This window comes from Tursiops truncatus, chromosome 13 (assembly GCF_011762595.2).
Source record: "Tursiops truncatus isolate mTurTru1 chromosome 13, mTurTru1.mat.Y, whole genome shotgun sequence".
NCBI classification, from domain to species: domain Eukaryota; kingdom Metazoa; phylum Chordata; class Mammalia; order Artiodactyla; family Delphinidae; genus Tursiops; species Tursiops truncatus.
In genome coordinates this window covers 12,203,251-12,221,783 of record NC_047046.1, presented here as the reverse complement: position 1 = coordinate 12,221,783, position 18,533 = coordinate 12,203,251, and the positions used below count along the sequence as shown (strand labels likewise).

The following is an 18,533-nucleotide window of genomic DNA, read 5'->3' as shown; positions in this document are numbered from 1 at the left end:
AGGAAGAAAATGTGACGTCAATGTAGAGATCCGATTGTATTCAGTTGTGTTTGCTTAAAAACCGGTTTTGGGTCCGCTCGGACCTCTAGCAACAAGCTATCACACTTCCAGGTGGTATCTTTAAGGAAAGCTAATTAGGATTCTTGGCACTTGTAGCACGAATGTTTTACAATCTTCTTCAAAGCAATTTGCCAACATTAGCTAATTAAAACACCCAGCCTTCCGTTGAGGGACAATGGGAAGAAAGTAGAATCTTCATTTCTGAGCATCTGCTGGAGGGTAAAAGCTCTGAACTCCTGTTGCTTTCACTTGGTGGAGGTCTTTCTCCGAAGGTGGCCTTTCATGGTTGTTAGCAACCTTCTAGGGACCACTGAAAAGACTCCATCTTTTCTAGCACTTTGTCTCTAAATAAAGGACAACACTAAGAAGGGAGTTTGACCAATTAAGACTGGTTCGCTAAGCCAGAGGTCAGTACACTATAGCCTGCAGGCCGAATCTGGCCCCCGACCTGTGTAAATAAAGTTTTACTGTAACACAGCCAAGCCCATTTGTGTACATAGTGTCTTTGGTCGCACTCAAGCTACGACAGCAAAGTTAAACATTTATAACAGAGCCCGTATAACTTCAAAACTGGAAATACTTACCTTCAGACCCCTTACAGAGAAAGTGTGTTGACTCCTGCACTTCACATCTGCCTTGACCATGATCTTCCACCTGGGAGGGTCAAACTGCCCCTGGCCCTGACCAGGCTTATCTCATGCATCCATCTCCAGGTGTCTATGTCATCAATAGGGCTTCTGAGATTCTGCACTCTAGGCTGAAACAAGAACCAGCACACCCATGTGGGGAGAAAACCTTTGTATAGGACAAGGGGCTCAGCCTAGACATGGGCATGCTGTTGGCAGAAGGGCAGAGAGGGCCCGGGAAAGAGCACAGACGGCCTTCATTTTAAGTCACTTCTTGCCTAAGGCCATTGCATCGCATCAAAATGCAGGGCTGGGTCTGAGCCCCACTTCCTGGCTCCTTGGGCCTGGTAAACTGCATCCCCTCTCACGGATCGTTTCCTCCTGTGTAAAGTGGGAAACATTACCTGCTTTGCAGGGATGCTGTGCTGTGTTTCACTATGTCTTTCGAGACTCCGTTGTCAGTGCTGCCACACAACGCTCCCCCTACTGAGGGCCAGAAGGGAGGACCGACCCCCATTAACCGGTGTTCCCCCTATTCAAACCCCCCCATTCCGGTCCTGGCCCCACAGCTCTCCTCTCAGAGTCTCATTACGGTTATTAGCACAAGACCCCAAATGAAGGCCTCTGAATAAGTGTCCTTGGACAGGAGAAAGGTTATATAATTTTAAAAAGCAGGAAATTTGAATTTACTCCCCCAGTGTAAAAGTGACAATTAGGAAATGTCAAAACCCAATAGACTCTTTCTCCCTTTTATTTCATTTTCATAAGAATCGCAGGACCTGCCTTCCCCTGCAATTCATCCCCAACAGCCCTCCCTCCCCAGGCCCCACCACCCAATCTGAAAATTCCGTGTTCAGAATTCACTCCCCTGTGTTGCGCACCGCCCACTGGGTGAGGCCTCTAGTTCAAGGAAGAGCACAGGGATGGAGCTCGCCAGGTCCCGGGGTTGCCTAGGATTGTTGGGAGGGGTCAGGGGCCACCAATGAAGTCAATTCCTCTGGTCCTGAGGTGTCCGACAGCAGGACTGATGTGACTTGTCAGCTTGGGGGTGGCAGAGACATTCTAGACACCCCCTTCCATTTTTCCCCCAGCCTCACTGGTACATGCTTATCTGCCTTTGTGTGGAGTAGCTTGAAGGGTCCTTATTCATCCAGAACAAAACTGCTTTACGAAGGTAAAGAAAAACTCTGCTGCTGGAAACACTCCCAGCGTCCCCCTTACAACAAGGCCCCTCTGCCAATCGGCCCCTTGAAGAAGGAACTGGGGAGGCAGAGCTGGGGGTGTCCAGCAGACAGGAGAAGGGCCCTGCCTACAGATGCTGCACAGGCCTTTCAGAATCAGAGGACAATGCATGTGTGTCCCACAGACTCACAAACCGCCATGGGCAGGACTGGGGTCCTGCAGTGTAGACCACAGAGGGCTCAAGCAGACCGCTAACTTAGGGCATCTAAACAAGGAAACCACAGACTCCTGCAAGTGGCCAGGCTTTTAGCTTAGTCCAAACCCCTCATTTCACATTTTGGATCCACTCATCTGCACTGCCCACTAGAAGCTTCTGAAGGTAAAAGGGCTTAACAGCCCGTTCACAGCCTGAAAGTCACAGAATCATAGCAATTCAGGGTTGGAAGACGGAAATGAGTATTTGCTGAACGCGGCATGTGCAAGAAACTTTACATACATAATCTATTTAAGCCAAAAAGAGCCTGTGAGGAGGGTACTGTCATGCCTGTCTTACAAATAAGAAAACCAAACTCCAGAGCAACTAAGTATTAGGGTAAAATGACGCTACTTGTCAGGGGCAGAATTGGAGTTTAAGCTCAGGTCCTTCTGGCTGAGCCTGGCTCTCCACTCTGGGTTCCACTTCTTCCGTGGGGGTCCCAAGCACAACACCTCTCCCCAACACCCACACCAGCCCTTTGCAAAGCTTCTTGTACACATTTTAGAAACAGCTTTATTGGGACATAATATAAATATAAAATGCACACCTATTTCAAGTGTATCCTTAGTATATTCAGAGTTGTGCAGCCACCCCAACATGTGCTGCACTGGAATTATACAACATGTGGTCTTTGGGGACTGGCTTCTTTCACTCAGCATCATGTTTTCAAGGGCCATCCATGCTGTAGCTTGTGTCAGGACCTCATTCCTTTCTGGCTGAATCATATTCCATCGTATGGATAGTCCACATTTTTGTTTACCCATTCATCTTCTGACAGGCATTTGGATTATTTCCACTTTTTGGCTGTTGTGAACAACACTGGTATGAATATCTGTGTGTTTTTCTGCACATTTTTTAAAAAATCACATTTTTACTCCTTTTATTAAAGGTTGAAAGTTATAAACACCTGTTCTCTCATTGAACAACACTGCAAATATTTGTTGAAATGACGAGGCATGTACGACAGGAGAAGCAGCTGGATGCGGTGAAAAGAAAGTAGGTCAGGAGTCAGGGCACAGAATTTACTTTTTTCATTCATTCAATAAAGACCTATTAAAATACAGTATAAGGCATTATACTGGATACTAATGATTTCACCTCCTGACCATTCTACCATTCATTAAAAAAAAAGTTTTTGCCCATTCTGTCCTAGAAAACAAAGGTCAGTCATTTATCTTTCCAAGGCCTCACTCTCATCAGCAAAGTAGGGACAATACATACACCTGGGTATACCTGGGAGGGCTGGGAGAAGGTATAATGATACACCTGAGAGTCCTAGACTATCAGGGACTCAACAAATATGATAATGTGACCCATATGACAAGAGAAATGACTTGCATTCATTTTCCTTTCCCCACCTAAGGTAAAGTATTGCTTTCTACTCAATGATGAAATGTTTCACACGCCGGGAACTGCCTGTAGAATGAGAGACACACAAGCTTCCCTGCCTTATAGAAAACAGATTTGGTTTTCATAAGTGGTTGAATCTTTAAACGCTACCTCCAAAGGTGGAAAAACCTTTTAAAGCAACAAAAGCAGGTCAGAATGAAAACAATTAGTTGGTACCTGACAATCTACCACGGAGAAGGGAAAAAAGGAAAAGACCTTCCACAGAACGTTCAAGTTCCTGGCATTGCACTTTCCCATCTTTGCCAGAAGATGGCGACGTGGTCCCACAAGGTTGCATTAGTGCAACGTTGGCGATGGAATCACAGGGACAAAGGGCACCTGAAGTTGTGCTACTTGGAGACTTGTGCACCTTGTCAATTGCACTGCAGAGGTCTGGGCATCGCTAAGCACATTCCAGGGGAGAAAAAGAGACATGAGGAACAATGATGTGTTTACAAAGGCTACAGGGATCTGACGAAATTGGCAAATGGCTTGAGGTCTAACTCCAGATATCACCAGAATAAAGTTACTGGGGGTGGAGGTAGGGATAAGGGCATTAAAACATTATGCAAGTTAGTATCAAATAATTATGCCTTTATGTTACATCTATTCCAAGGAATATTATCATTCATTAAAAATCAAGTGGTATTAGATATGACACCAAAAGCACAAGCAACCAAAGAAAAACTAGTTAAATTGAACTTCATCAAAATTACAACTTTTATGCTTTAAAGAACACTATCAAGAAAGTGAAATGTCAATGCACAGAATGGGAGAAATGTTTGCAAATCATGAACCTGATAAGGGGCTCATATCCAAAATATATAAAGAACTCGAACAATTCAAGAATAAAAAGACAACCCAATTTTAAAATGGGCAAAGAATTAGGATAGACATCTCTCTAAAGAAGATGTCCATGTGGCCACTAAGTAAATGAAGAGATGTTCAACATCATTAGGCATCAGGGATATGCTAAGTCAAAAGCCACAATGAGATACCACTTCATCATCACTAGGATGGCTGCAATCAAAAGGACAGACAATGACAAGTCTTAGCAAGGACGTGGAGTAACTGGAATCCTCATACACTGCTGGTGGGAATGTGAAATGGTACAATTGCTTTGGAAAACAGTCTGGCAGTTCCTCAAAAGATGAAACATACAGTTACCATATAACCCAGTAATTCCACTTCTAGGTATATGCCTAGAACAGAAAGTATTTGTCTGCACAAAACTTATACACAAATGTTCACAGCAACGTTATCCACAATAACCAAAAAGTGGAAACAACCCAAATGCCCATCAACTGATGAATGGATAAGCAAATGTGGTCTATTCATATGATGGTATACTCTTTAGCCATAAAAAGGAATGAAGTACTGAGACATGCTACAACATAAGTGAGCTCTGAAAACATGCTAAGTGAAAGAAGTTAGTAACAAGAGACTACATACTGTATGATTCTATTTATATGAAATATCCATAATAGGTCTATCCGTAGAGACAGAAGGTAAATTAATTGTTGCCACAGGCTGGCAGGGAGGAAGAATGAGGAGTGGACTGCCAACAGGTATGGGGTTTCTTTTGGGGAGATGAAAATGTTCTGGAATTAGTGGTAGTGTCTGCATAACTTTGTGAATAGGAAAAATTACTGAACTGTATACTTAAAAAGGGTGAACTGTATGGTGTATGAATATTTCAACTAAAAAATAAATTTTTAAAAAAGAACAAAGTACTGATACATGCTATAATTGGACAAACCATGAAAACATGGTGCTTTCATGTTTGTGAAAGGAGCCAGTCACAAAAGATCACATATTGTATGATTACATTTATATGAAATGTCCAGAATAGGCAAATCTACAGACAGAAAGTAGATTAGTGGTCATCTAGGGCTGGAAGGACTGGGGGGAAATGGGAAGGCAATAGCTAACGGGTATGGGACTTCCTTCTGGGGTGATGAAAATGTTCTAAAATTGATTGTGGTGATGGCTGCACAATTCTGTGGATATACTAAAATCACTGAATTGTACACTTCAGATGGTGAACTGCATGGTAAGTGAATTGTATTCTCAACAAAGCTGCTACCAAAAATAGAGTTCCAGGGCTGCTGGGTCACACAAAGGGGGAGGGGCAAGGGGTGGCGTGGAACACACCATTCTCTTTGTTACCAAATGAATGATGCCCCCTGGAATTGTGAAATGAAATGTGGGCCTTCACCCACCTCCCTGGATCAATGCATTCTTGGTGGGCAGTGACCTTGGTTCTGTAACTCCACAGCCAGCCTGGCATGCAGGCCACTTTCTCTGCCTTGTGATCACCAAATCAGATGTCAAAGCCCCATTAGAGGGTCATTCATTTGGTTACAAAATGGTAAAATAGGATCACAATTTTCTTTTTTGTTAAATATATTAATATATGTGCATGTATATGAAAAGAGATACACACCAAATAATGGTGATCTACAAATGGAAGGATTATGAAAGCTTTTATTCTCTTCTCTAATTTTCTATAATGCAACATGTCACTTTATAATTCGGAAAAATTAGAAAAATGCATATAGTGTATATGCATCAACTGTGTTGCTGTCTCACAACTGCATGTCGGCATTCTATTTTAAACTGGTTATAATTTAATTTGCTTTACTAATCAGTACTACATACAAATACATAGAGTTTCCTCAAATCCTTTTTGAAAAGAAACAAGCTATACTAGTGTAGGTCTATGAATGAGGTGGGACTAAATAAATGGTTCCTGGATGTCCAAGCATAAAAGACTTTCTCTGGAAACCCAAAGTGACAGTTTATCCTAAGGCGGACAGTAGCATCGACACCTAAGAATGTTTAGGTACTATGTTCCCAAAACCAGAGGCTCAGGATCAACTCGATTTTAAATTCCAGAAGACTGTCTTCCAGTTCTCTGTACTCCCTAGCACAGAGCTAAGCACACAGTAAATGCCAGGTAAATACGTGCTGAATGAATGACTGGGGCTGGCAATTCCACATCATCACCATTCAAGGGGCAACGAAGTTTAACCCAGGGTTTCTCCACTTCAAAACACAGTGGGGGCTGTGCCTCAATTAGAGGCCCACAGTACTTCTATACACACACTTCGTGACAATCAAAACTGTCTTCACACATTGGCTTATGTCCCCTGGGGGGCAAAATCTCCCTGCAGTTAAACACCACAGGTTTAAAGCAGCACTTTCCAGGTCTTGAAGCTACCAACTAGAATCCTGGAATGCCAGGGCTGGAAGGACCCTCATACGTGCTCCCCTGTACACTTTCACAGATGGGCAAACAGGCCCAGAAAAGAAGAGACACATTGGAGCCAAGATGGCTTCAGCAACGCAGCTCAGTGTTGCTCCCTACGCCGTGCTGTCCTTCGGGTTTGCGTAGAACTCAGCATCATTTCCTTCAAGGATTTTATCAGTCAGTGAGGCTGTCATAACAAAATACCACAGACTGGGGAGCTTAAATGGCAACTTATTCTCTCGCAGTTCTGGAGGCTGGAAGTCCGAGATGAAGGTGTCAGTAGGTTTGTTTCTCCTGAGGCCCTCCCTGGCTTGCAGACGGCTGCCTTCCTGAAGCCCTGGTGTCTCTCCCTCTTCTTAGAAGGGCACAGTACTATTAGATTAGAAGCCACCCTCACAGCTTCACTTTAACTTAATCACCTCTTCAAAGGCCTTTTCTCTAAATAGGTTACATTCTGATGGACTGGGGTTGGGAATTCAGCATACGGATTTTGGAAGGAGACAATTCAGCCCATTATAAGGACTCTGCTCAGTGGGAAAAAGAATGTTAAGATAGAGCCCTCTCACCTGGGTTGTGCTGAAAGGCTAAGATCCCCTTTCAATGCATTATTCAAAAACCCTTCCTGGCAGGACTAGCAGCGAGGTGAAACATTCTGCTTAAATCAAGGATGATCCAAACCCAAGGTCTAACAGCAAGCTGCAGAGCAAGTAACCCCTCCTCCACCGAGGACCTCCTTCTCACCGCTCAAGAGCCCAGTATGGCACTACATCACAGGGGCTAAAAGTCCAGGTCCAAGAGCAAAAAAAGATCTGGGTTCCGTCACTATCCTGGTTTAAACCACTAAGACAGTGTTCCCCTACGCGAAGAAATTAATCCAAGTTCGTTTCTTTAGAATGAGGATAAAAAGACCTACTATCACATAAGCGTGGTTGTTAGGATTAAATAAGAGGCCTTTAGCGCCAGAAATGATAGGAAGACAGTCGCTGCTATCACAGTGTTCCTAGGCTGGGCCCGCATGCACCTTCCAGGGCTCTGAAGTTGGCATCTAACAGTATAACCTGGAGCAAAATTTAACCTGAGCATCAGAGCCTTGTTCTTAAAATGAAGATGAGAAAGAATACCAGCCTCAGAAGACAGTGCCGTGTGAAAGTGATGGTGCAAATGTTTTTTGTCTGGGCAGGAATGGTCAAGAGACTACTGTACATTTTGCCTCGGTGAACGGGAGAGGAGGAAGAAGGGGGCAGTCACGGGCACCGAGTTAAGCCTGGTGTCTTCGAGGGCACCAGCAGCAGATCTATTTCCTTCTCCTTGCAAGGGATACTCCTCTGAGTCCCTGTGCACAAAATCGACGGGCCCTGGAAAGAGTCTTGGTTTGTCGTCACTACCAGATGGTCCTTCATTGTCTTAAGGAGAGGGAACCCACTCAGGCACAGGTCCCACAGTCTCCCAACAAGGACTATGCTGAGGACAGAAAACCTAAGGAATTGGTGCCACCAAGTGGCACAGACAGCAACTGCTCTTTGTGCCCCTGGCACCTCCGTCTTCTCTCCTCTCCCCTTCCTCTTCCTCCCATCTAACTCTCTTCCTCCTTCTTTCCTTGAAAGAGTGCCCACGACCATGGTTTAATTCAGTGGCCATCCTTGAAGGTCTGAAAAGGCTGCGGTGAAAAGACAGGGCTTTAAGATCATACTGGACTTGACTCCGTAGTTCCTCCCTGCGCTAAATCAGGTCAATGAGCTTATTTGTGTCAAATAAATGAGCCCGGCTGACGGCTAAGCAGCTGCAAGACTATTTATCTCAGGCCTCCAAGCTGGCACTCAGCAGGCTACAGGCAAAGCTCAGGAGGGGCACGGGTGTCAGGGCCTGAGCTCTCGGAGCACGCCCTGGATTGCTGCCCAGACAAAAACCTCCCGAGAGAAACTGAGTCCAGCATGTGCGGGGTGCAGGGTGGGGGGGGGGGGGACTCTAGGCCTCTGGGACTATGGAGGTGAGCAGAGAAGATTCCAGCTCCAAATAGCAGCCCACAGAGCATCTGGGAACATCTTTAGAAAACGACATCCCTCCTGCCCTCAAAAACCATCACATGCGCCACAAACTTGACAAAGCAGAGTTGGCTTTTGGGGAAACTTGGCTGCTTTGAGCTCAGCTCATCCTTTCCCCAAACTAGACATCCAGAAAGACGGTCCCCATGTGTCCTTCCCAGGCATTTTATATATTTTTTTGTTTTTTTAATTCTGTAGTGATTCACTGAAATGAATGACATACTTCAGAGATCTGGAGTGGGGCTCCCCCCCATCTTTTTCTCTTAGCTCTCTCAGGAAAGTGGGATTCTGCCGTGACAGGCTTTGACCTCAGCACATTTCCTGCAGGTCAACTCTGGCTGAAATAGAATGTCTGTAACTTGTTTGTGAAGAACACAAAGACTTGTCTCCCCACTGTGTAAAAATCAGATAGAAAAGGGATGCAGAAATGCAATGACAAACTTGTATGCATTTCCAAAAGGGCTTTCAATCCTACCCTGGCTTTATTTTAGAGGCCAGATTACACAATTAAAATGTGTACTTTTAAAAAAATAAATAAATAAAAATTTAAAAATAAATAAAAATTAAAAAAATAAAATGTGTACTTTTCCCACTCCGTAAATCAATTAGCTATAGTTAGGTTAAGCCAACACAACAAGAACTTTTAAAATATTATGTACAGCAGGATTCTACCTTTATTTATGTACTAACACAAAATACACATTCATGTACGAAAAAAGATAACTTTACATAAAAACTTTAATTAGTGGTTATATTTGGGGGCTGGGGATCTGACTATTGTGGCACAATTTAGTATCTTTGTAATTTTCTATATTTTAAAATGTAATTCCCTACATTTTCAGGTTTCTGCCTAGTAATCACGAAAGAAATGAAAGGGAAACCTTTTACTGAGCGATGACTACAGAAGCCCTTAATAGGAATTCCAAGATGCTCTGAGCATCTCGGGTTAAGCATGCCTAAATAATTTAGCACTGTATTAAGGTATAGCTACATAGCACATTCTGGGCTTCCCTGCCAAAAGGCAGCTGTTTTTATGATGGAAAACACAGCAGCTGTCTTCACAGGTGCAGAGCAGCAATACATAATAAGTTGGTCCCAGCAGAGACGAATATGGTCTCTATTGAAAATCTGAGGAGAAAAAGGCAAAAAGTGGTGAGCCCCAGTTGAAATCTTCAAGAGAGAAGGGGAAGCCCTGATTTGAAGAAAACAGGCTCCAGATAACTGGTCTCCACTTACCCAGTGAAAATCAAAGCCAAGGACCAAGTCGCTGGGCTCTGGTCTTGCTTTAACACGTGGCAGGATCTTTGGCACAAAAATCAGAATTTTGGATCTGCAAGATACCTTAGCAATCACCCTCCTCTGACAAATGAGGAAACCAAAGCCAGAAGAGGTTAATTTACTCAAGGTCATTAATGCCTGTGCTCTCATCAGTAAAATTAGGATGCTACTCACAGACTTCATTTTGCTGTTACACTTATAAACACACACACTCCTCCCTCAGTAATAGTGACATGTGATCAACATAGTCTGAAATCTTGAATTTAACTGATAGCCAACACCACTTTTTCTCATTTAGCAAACACTTCTGATTTTGATAACCGGATGTAAGCTGATGAGAGCTTGCCTACTCTATGCTGCATAAAAAAATGTATGAATTTAGAAAGTCCAAAGACCTGAGGAACTACTGACCCTACCAAAAACTTGGAAAGTACCCTCTTAGAAATAAAATGCATTTCTAGCAGTGATATGTTTTGGTTCCTCTGAGCCCACAGACTGTACAGTCCTGAGAAACAATACAGCTGGACCCCTATCCAAACATTTGACTGACTGCAGGGCCCGCTGGTTGTAACTGGCCAGTTGTTTTGTTTATTATAATATTAAAGGCTGTACTTCTATTTTTAAAAAGTCCAGCAGTTCAGCTCTAACAGCAGACACGAATCGAGTTGTACAATTGAAGGTACGTGGCGAGGGGCTGCCGGGACACGTAGTTGGCCACACAAACACAACCGCTGTTGTTCCCCACTCAGGCCCTCGGAGGCCACCTGTTCCTCTTCATGTCTGTGTAAGCTGACTGGACGCTGAATGTTGCAGACATGTGACTGAGCGAAAACGGGGATCCTGGTACCCAAAACTGTCCTCACACCATGACAACACACTATGCAACAAGAGTCCACAAAGGCAAAGGGCCTGGAAGGCAATGCACTGATGCCACAGAGTCAGGAAAAGTGCTGTGTAGGAAAGAACTCTCACAATCCCACCGGATTCTTTTTTCTTTTAATTATTACTACTTACTTATGTGGTACCTTTTAGAGTAGAATGACCAGTTTTCCGAATGGAATCTGTAGTGACTCATTTCCCCTCGCCCCACCCCCAAAGGCCCTCCTTGCAGAGAGCCACTGTAGGGGGATGGGGAGGGCAGATCTGCGGCCGGGGGGTGGGGGGGGGCTCTCTGTAAACCTGGTCATTCTGCCCACAGGAGGTGTCTGCACCTGGATTGTGACAGCGCGCGAGGGATGCCGCCACAGAGTAACAATGCCATTCCTGGAGGCAGCACCGGGCTGGTAGAGACCAAGGAGGAAGCAGCACGTCCTATGGGATTCCAGGGTAATTTAATCAGCAGCACTTGCGTGCGGCAGAAGACAAGGGCAGCGAAATAATCAAGTCCACTCTCAGCTCCTGGTAGTTTTTCTGTTTAACCGAAGGGGGTAAAATGTGACCCGAGAGAAGGGCCTCTCTGCCTCGCCCGGCACTGCTGATGCGTGGAGCTGGATGACTGTGTCACGGGGGCAGTGGTGGGCTCCACCCACTACACATACCGCCTGCCCTCAGTTGTGATAAGAATGTCTCAGACGTTGCCAACTGTTCCCTGGGGGCAAAACTGCCCCCATTTGCTGCCCTAGATCAACTGGAAAAGCTAGTCAACAAGTGAGCCACTTGATTCTGAGTAATGCAGGGTTGAAAAAAACAAGAAAAGGGGTTTAAGGCCTCCTTCAGTGAGGAACGCTCTGTAAGAAAAAGACCAACAAAAGTAAAACTGGCCAAGGTCAAGAAGAGCAGTTTACCACATGTGAAAGATAAACACCCAATCAAAATATGGGAAGAAATTAAATATCAATTAGAACATAGAGATCCATTAGCAAAAAGAGTTAAAAAATGATACCAAGGGGTTCGTAGGTATATGACAAAAGACACTCCTCGCATACTTTATTTATTTTATTTATTTTTGGCTGTGTCAGGTCTTAGTTGTGGCACATGGGATCTTTTGTTGTGGTGCGCGGGCTCCTCTCTAGTAGTGGCGTGCGGGTTTTCACTTCTCTAGTTGTGGCACATGGGATCTTTCGTTGTGGTGGGCGGGCTTCTCTCTAGTAGTGGCGTGCAGGTTTTCTCTTCTCTAGTTGTGGCGCGCAGGCTCCAGGGCATGTGGGCTCTGTAGTTTGCGGCACGCAGGCTCTTTAGTTGAGGCTTGCGAGCTCAGTAGTTGTGGCGCGCGGGCTTAGTTGCCCCATGGCATGTGGGATCTTAGTTCCCTGACCAGGGAGCAAGCCTGCGTCCCCTGCATTGTAAGGCGGATCCTTTACCACTGGACCACCGGGGAAGTCCCACTCCCCACATAGTTTAGGTGGGAGTATAAATTGGTGAAAATCATTCTCAAATAAACATACAAACGTGTATGTGAAAGCATATCATCAGTGCATTATTTGTAGCAGCCAAAAAAGAAAAAAAAAAACAGCAATAAGCTAAATGACCTCAGCAGGGATTAATAACATTACAGTATATCCATGAAACTGACACCAGGTGGTCACTAAAAATTATTAGATAGGCCTATATGTCACATAGAAGGATGTCCATCAGAGGATTGCTTTCAAGAAGAAAAAGTATTATCATATCTGCCTAGAAAGTCATGAGGGAAAGAGAAAAAAAACGGCTGATCTCTAGGTTGCATGATTTTAGGTCATTATTACTTTCATCTTTGACACATTTCTGAATAACCTGCATTTTAAAAATTATCTTTAGCATGAGTTCTTCTAAAAACAGTAGTAAAAATAATACCTAGAACTCTGTAGTTGCCACCCTTCCACCCAAGGGGCCCACCCATCCTCACCTTGCCAACTATGTGATGTCAGACCCCCACTGGACTGCAGATGTGGACTTCATGCCCAGCACTGGGCCTTTACTCACTCCAACACCTCACAACAGCCCCACAAGGAGCAGATGCAATCCCGTACCACAGAGCAGGGCCTGGGACTCAGAAGAGGAAAGACTACCCAAGGCCATGCCTTAATAAGTAGGAGTTACTGACTGCGAGGCCGAATTCCCTCCAGCCTGTGAAGAGTAGACTAAATAACAGTAGAAACTAACACAACAGAGTAAAGCAACTATACCCCAATAAACATTAAAAAAGAAAAAAGAGCAGACTAAATAAGCAACATATCTGTTCATTTACAATCTACCTGCAAATCCCAACGATGGGAACAGCTTGCTCGGAACCTTGCACACAGCTCCCACAGCGCCTTTGCAGCCTCACCAACTGAGGCACCCCCTGGACAGCCTCCAAGTCAGCTCCGGGAGCAGGCCAAAAACTGCAAACCCTGCTCTAAAATCCTATCGCCCGCTTTTCCAAGAGCTGCTGAGCTCGCCCTTGGATGCCAGCCCCAGCGTCGCCAGGTCCAGGGCCACCCCAAGTCCCAGGCCCTGCGGAGACAGTGCCTTTTTCTACAGAATGCTTCTTTCCCTGTTAGAACATACCTTATCTTTATTGCTCCAGCAATGAGCATGGCAATTAAGATTCAGAACTGAGGGAAATGCTTTGAATTATCCAATTACCTTTCACCCCAAACATAACAATTTAAAAATTTTTCTTCTAAACTAAAGGTGTTTTCATTCCTTCTCTGATCTTCTCTTAAAATCCGATGTGTATCACGCACTTTGCTAAGTTCTGGGCATACAAAACTACAACAAGGTCCCTAATTCTGAAAACCTTCAGTCGAAGGAACCAGAAACAAACCAGAGAGGGGAGCAGGGAGGGGTCCAGGCTAGAAGCCTGGAGAGGCCCATGATGTTCCACGTCCTTGGGTGGCTTCGTTACAGAGTCTGCAGTACCGTGACATTCCAAAACAGCGAACATGCCTCTTAGGAGTATAGAAAAACATATTCCAGGGCTGAATGAAAATGACCTTTGGATTATTGACCCAATTTGGCTACTTATACCACCTCTCCCCTCTGCTGGCCTGGACAACCGAGATCTGTATGCTCTCAGAGGAGTGTTTACAGATGAGTCAGCGTTGGAGCTGGCGAGGGGTGGTGGGAAGGACAGTGGACCCAGCGCTGGAGATGAAGGTCGTGTTTTGGTTCCGTCATGGGACCCAGGGAAGTCACTTCACTCCATTTCCTCATCTACGAGGTGGGAACAAACGAGCTTAATTCTCTACCTAAGTTGCAAAGGCTGTGAAAGCAGTGAAAATGCAAAACGTGCTCGCCAATATTCAAATACAGAATAAACAGGTATGGCTGACCTCTGATATAAACTGTTTTCACAGTAAATCTACGTTATTGCCCAAGGGTTCAAATAAGCTCAAAGTGACAACTACCAGGAGACTGAGTTACCACAAGCAATGAGCTGGTGAAACATGCAGACGTGTCCATTACTTTCACACACAGTCTGATTTAGCACCAGTGAACACACACAGAATCTGAAAAACCTGATGCAAACTGAATAGATTTCCTGGGATCTAACATTAAAAACAACTGACAGACAGTTCACCCTCTAAGAAAGTTGACTTAGGGGGACAAACTACTTTGGGAAGATAAGTATAAGTAACAGGAGGGAGTTAAGGGAAATTATTCCATTGAGTAGACTGCAGAAACATACAGGAAGGCAAACATGGCCCAAGGGAAAAGCTCCACTGAAATAAAAATGCTGAAAGCGGGCTGTAAAGCTCGTGCTCTGCTCTGAGGGCAACCGCTGAACAACCGAAAAAGAACAAGGAAGACCTTGCCCAATACCAGGGTTAGTGAGGGGCTCTGGGAAAGAACAGTGTGCGGTAATGTGACTCTGGAGAGGAAAAAGGGGCACGACGCCTTGATCTGAGGACCAAATACTCTCAGCCTTGACCAGAGAGGGTTAGTGTCATATTAGAAACACAGGACGCCTCCATCGTGTGGACCAGCAGCCTGCACATCCAATGTCCACGGAAGGTAGATGTGAGTCTCTTAGGGCACCCCGACAGAAACTTGAGTTTTGTTCTTCTTTGTAAATCACAGGGAAACCAAATGTCTGTACCTATTACATCTCCCGAAGCTGAAAGCGATAAAGGACGACCACTTACAGTCAGTTGCGAGATGCATCTCCACTGAGGAATCGCCTTAAGATGGGGTTTCCATGACAGAAGAGGAGGAGGCCGCCCAGCAGATGACTTTCCTGAGGCTCCCACTGTCCCACGGCTGAGAAGACCAGTCATTTCAACAGGGGCAGTGGAAACAAGAACAGAACCCTCCAGGACAACAAGGCAGAATTTCTGGTTAAAACGGTGCATGCACATAGGTAAACAAGCATATCCAAATACCACTAGGAAACAACCTGAGAGCACATGGTGCCAGCTGCTAGAAAGCTGGCACAGGATGAGAAGGGAAGAGCATCTGAGTTTCTAGACAATTTTAGATGTCAGGACACGGTGTTCAGGGCCCACTCTTGAAGATGCTGTTAAAACAAAACCAAGAACAAACCACCGCGAGAGAACATGCATGTTCTAAGAGACCAAACATTTTATCTGGGTGAAGGGTCGATCTCATTCTTGAAACTCAAGAACACAAGAAAACAACAAGAACAATCTCCTTGAATATACTCAACTATCAAAGAATTTTCCTATAGGAAACATGAGAATTTTCCCACTACTCTAAAGAAGTCCAATAAATAACTTTACAGTGAAGGGCCCGGGGAGAACACACACAGACGCCCACAGGTCCCCAAGCAGCCGCAGAGGAGAGGCGCTCAGAGTGCTGATGCCTTCACCAGGTCGCCCACAGTCTTGTCTTTCTTGAATGTAACCCGCTGGCTGGCATTTCCAACTGCTTTACGGAACAAGTCCATCTGGTAAGCCCGGGGGCGAGTGAGGCCAAAGAGCACAACACAAGTGGTCAAGGTCAAGTCTTCTCCTGAAGACCAGAGAAGGGCTTCAGGCTACAAGTTCTTCAGCAGCGCATCCTCCCAGTGGGTTGAGTCTCCCTCACCGTCACGCGGGGAAGAGCTCGGGAGGGCTCTCTCCGTAGCAGTACTTTGCTATGGGATCCCTATAGGTGTTCTCATGCTGCACGCTCTGTTGGCAAAAGGGAAGAGAAGAGCGCCGTGAGAGAGAGCAGGACGGCGTCCGGCAGACGCTCCCTGCAGGAGCCCGGGTGAGTCCATCTCCAAATGTCACCAAAAGGGTCCAGGGCACTTTCTGGAGCAAACGCAGATGCTCAGCACAGAATGCCAATGAAGGGCATGAAAATGGACATAGTGTCACCACAGGACTGTTTCTTCTATGCACACTAGTGAGTTTTTTTTTTAACAACCTAGCTGTGACTAGGATAACTTGAGACAAAAAATTTTCCTCAAAGTATTTTAAGTCAGATTAAGATCCAATGGGTGTTTTGCACCTGACCCCGTGCTTCAAAGGAATTCAGTCCCCCACACTGAACCCTGCAGAGATGAAGGAGATGCACTTCAAATTGCTTTCGTCAAGTTTTATGTACCTAAGGGCTGGTACACAAGCCGAATCCCACAGTACCACACAAGCTTCATCTGGCCAAGCAAAGTGTGATTTAACACAGACAATCATCCGTGGTGGCTAATTTTTCAGCAATTTGTTTTCATACAAGCAACTTGAGTTTTTGGCTAGTCTAGAATTCATTAATTAGCCTAAAACCAAGGCTAAACATCTAAATTGTAAGTATTAATCCAATTTACAAACATGCAGCCAAATCTTCTTTTTCTTGGGACACTTATAAAGGCAAATTGCCAACTGGTAAATTTCTCTTTACAATGAAAATGCAAAGTCTGAAATTTTAGCATCTTCACTCAAGTTTGGAAATAACTCCTGGGTTTTATCAGTTAAAGAAAGAAAATACTTGGCCTTTTCTAACATTTCTCAGAATGACAGTATGAATCAAAGTAAGTCATGGGTTCAGCCATCCTCCACATTTCCTTTAAAGCCCATTCAAATGGAAAGCTCTTCCAGCAAAACAAGGACATCAGGAATTTCTTCATGTTTCAAATGCTCATTATAATCCCTGAAACATTTACCCAGTGATGCTGAATGCTCTAAGAGCAGACCAGAGACATAAAGAGTGGCGTAAAACCCAAAGGCAGACTAAAGAAATCTGGCAAAGGGTACAAGAGCTCCAGAGAATGACAAATGAGTCATTCATCTCAGACGGAGCCAGGACAGTCTTGCAGACACCATGAATGGAAGCCAGAGGAAGAGCACCCGTATGACAAACACGTCTGGTGATTTTACAAAGAGAGCTCCAACAACCGCCCGATCACAAAGGCTGAGAGCAGAGGATGCGGAATGATGGAAAGGCAAAGACGTTCAGATGCTTTCAGCAGCTGGTGCCGTGTTTAGTGCCCAAGAGCAAAGCATTTAATGACAACGTGCTGAAAAGTACTGAGAGCTTGGCAACCTACAGATTTACCTGTGTATTTTTCAACACCCACCTGCCCCATCCCCTTGAATCCTAAAATAAACCACAACTTTGTCCCAGAATAAATGAGTACCCACTCTAAATGAGTGGTTGCTGGAAAGCCTTAAACTTCAAAGATGGAGGAGAGAACTTCTCTCAGGAATTGGACTATCAGGACTCCACCCAGACTTTAAAATAATTTTAAGCTTCCAGTTAAAATACAGACAAGCTAATCAGATAGGGAAGATGCAAGTTAGTCAGACCTTGATTTGATATAAATATTTTACATCCCTAACTTGTATAAATCTCATGTTCACATTCTGAATACAGTCAGCCCTCCATACCACGGGTTCCGCATCCGTGGATGCAACCAACCACGGGTCAAATGTATTTGAAAAAACTCCAAGAAATTCCAAAAAGCAAAACATGGTATTTACAGTGTATTAGTTATTGTAAGTAATCTAGAGATGATTTAAAGCATACGGGAGGATTTAAGTAGGTAAGAGGCAAATATTATGCCATTTTATATAAACATTTAGGGATTTGGGGTCCTGGAACCAATCACCCTCAGATACCAAGGGATGATGTACTATCAATCCACCAAAGCTCCACACAACGTCGTTTAAATCTCTTCTCCATTATCACCCCACCAAAAGCCCCCAGTGCATATTTTCGAGTTTTCCTGCAGACCCTGACTCCCACCAGCAAATACCCCAGCTACAGGCATCACAGCTTCTGACCTGGGACGAGGTCCTGCATTTAGCCAAACACAATTCAAAGTGATCTTCGACTGCCATGAAGAGGTTCTGGAATGCCACAGCTGCCCGGTTGAGGAAGCGCTCCAGGAGAAGTTGCTATGGAAACAAAAGTCAGTACCTGTAATAAATTCCAAACTCAGAAGCACAAGGTAACCTTGGAAATTTCTCTTAAACTAACAGACTGCTGATACGGGGAAGAAGAGGGGAAGGAGAGAGAGAGGGGAGCTCAAGTGAGCAGGAGGGCTGATGTTTTATTCTTTAGATATCTGATTAGGAATACAATGGCCCATTCTGTCAAAGAACCAC

General features: G+C 44.7%; 1 protein-coding gene across 24 annotated transcripts in view; it reads right to left on the bottom strand.

Annotated features, from left to right (window-relative positions):
- The window catches only part of SPRING1 (SREBF pathway regulator in golgi 1), a 321,466-nt gene that overhangs the window by 289,075 nt on the left and 13,858 nt on the right, over nucleotides 1–18,533 (bottom strand). For 16 of the 24 annotated variants that reach the window (XR_012325188.1, XM_073790113.1, XM_073790116.1 and 13 more), the window contains exon 4: nucleotides 18,210–18,323. Coding sequence is in view for 23 of the 24 variants with exons in the window: in XM_073790113.1 (XP_073646214.1) it covers nucleotides 18,210–18,323 (114 nt within the window). In the remaining variant the exon portion in view is untranslated. Of the gene's footprint in view, nucleotides 1–644; nucleotides 818–2,611; nucleotides 2,929–2,985; nucleotides 3,101–12,006; nucleotides 15,300–15,548; nucleotides 16,122–18,209; nucleotides 18,324–18,533 lie in introns of those variants that run through there. The other 8 variants (XM_073790123.1, XM_073790122.1, XM_073790126.1 and 5 more) reach the window with 8 other exon arrangements.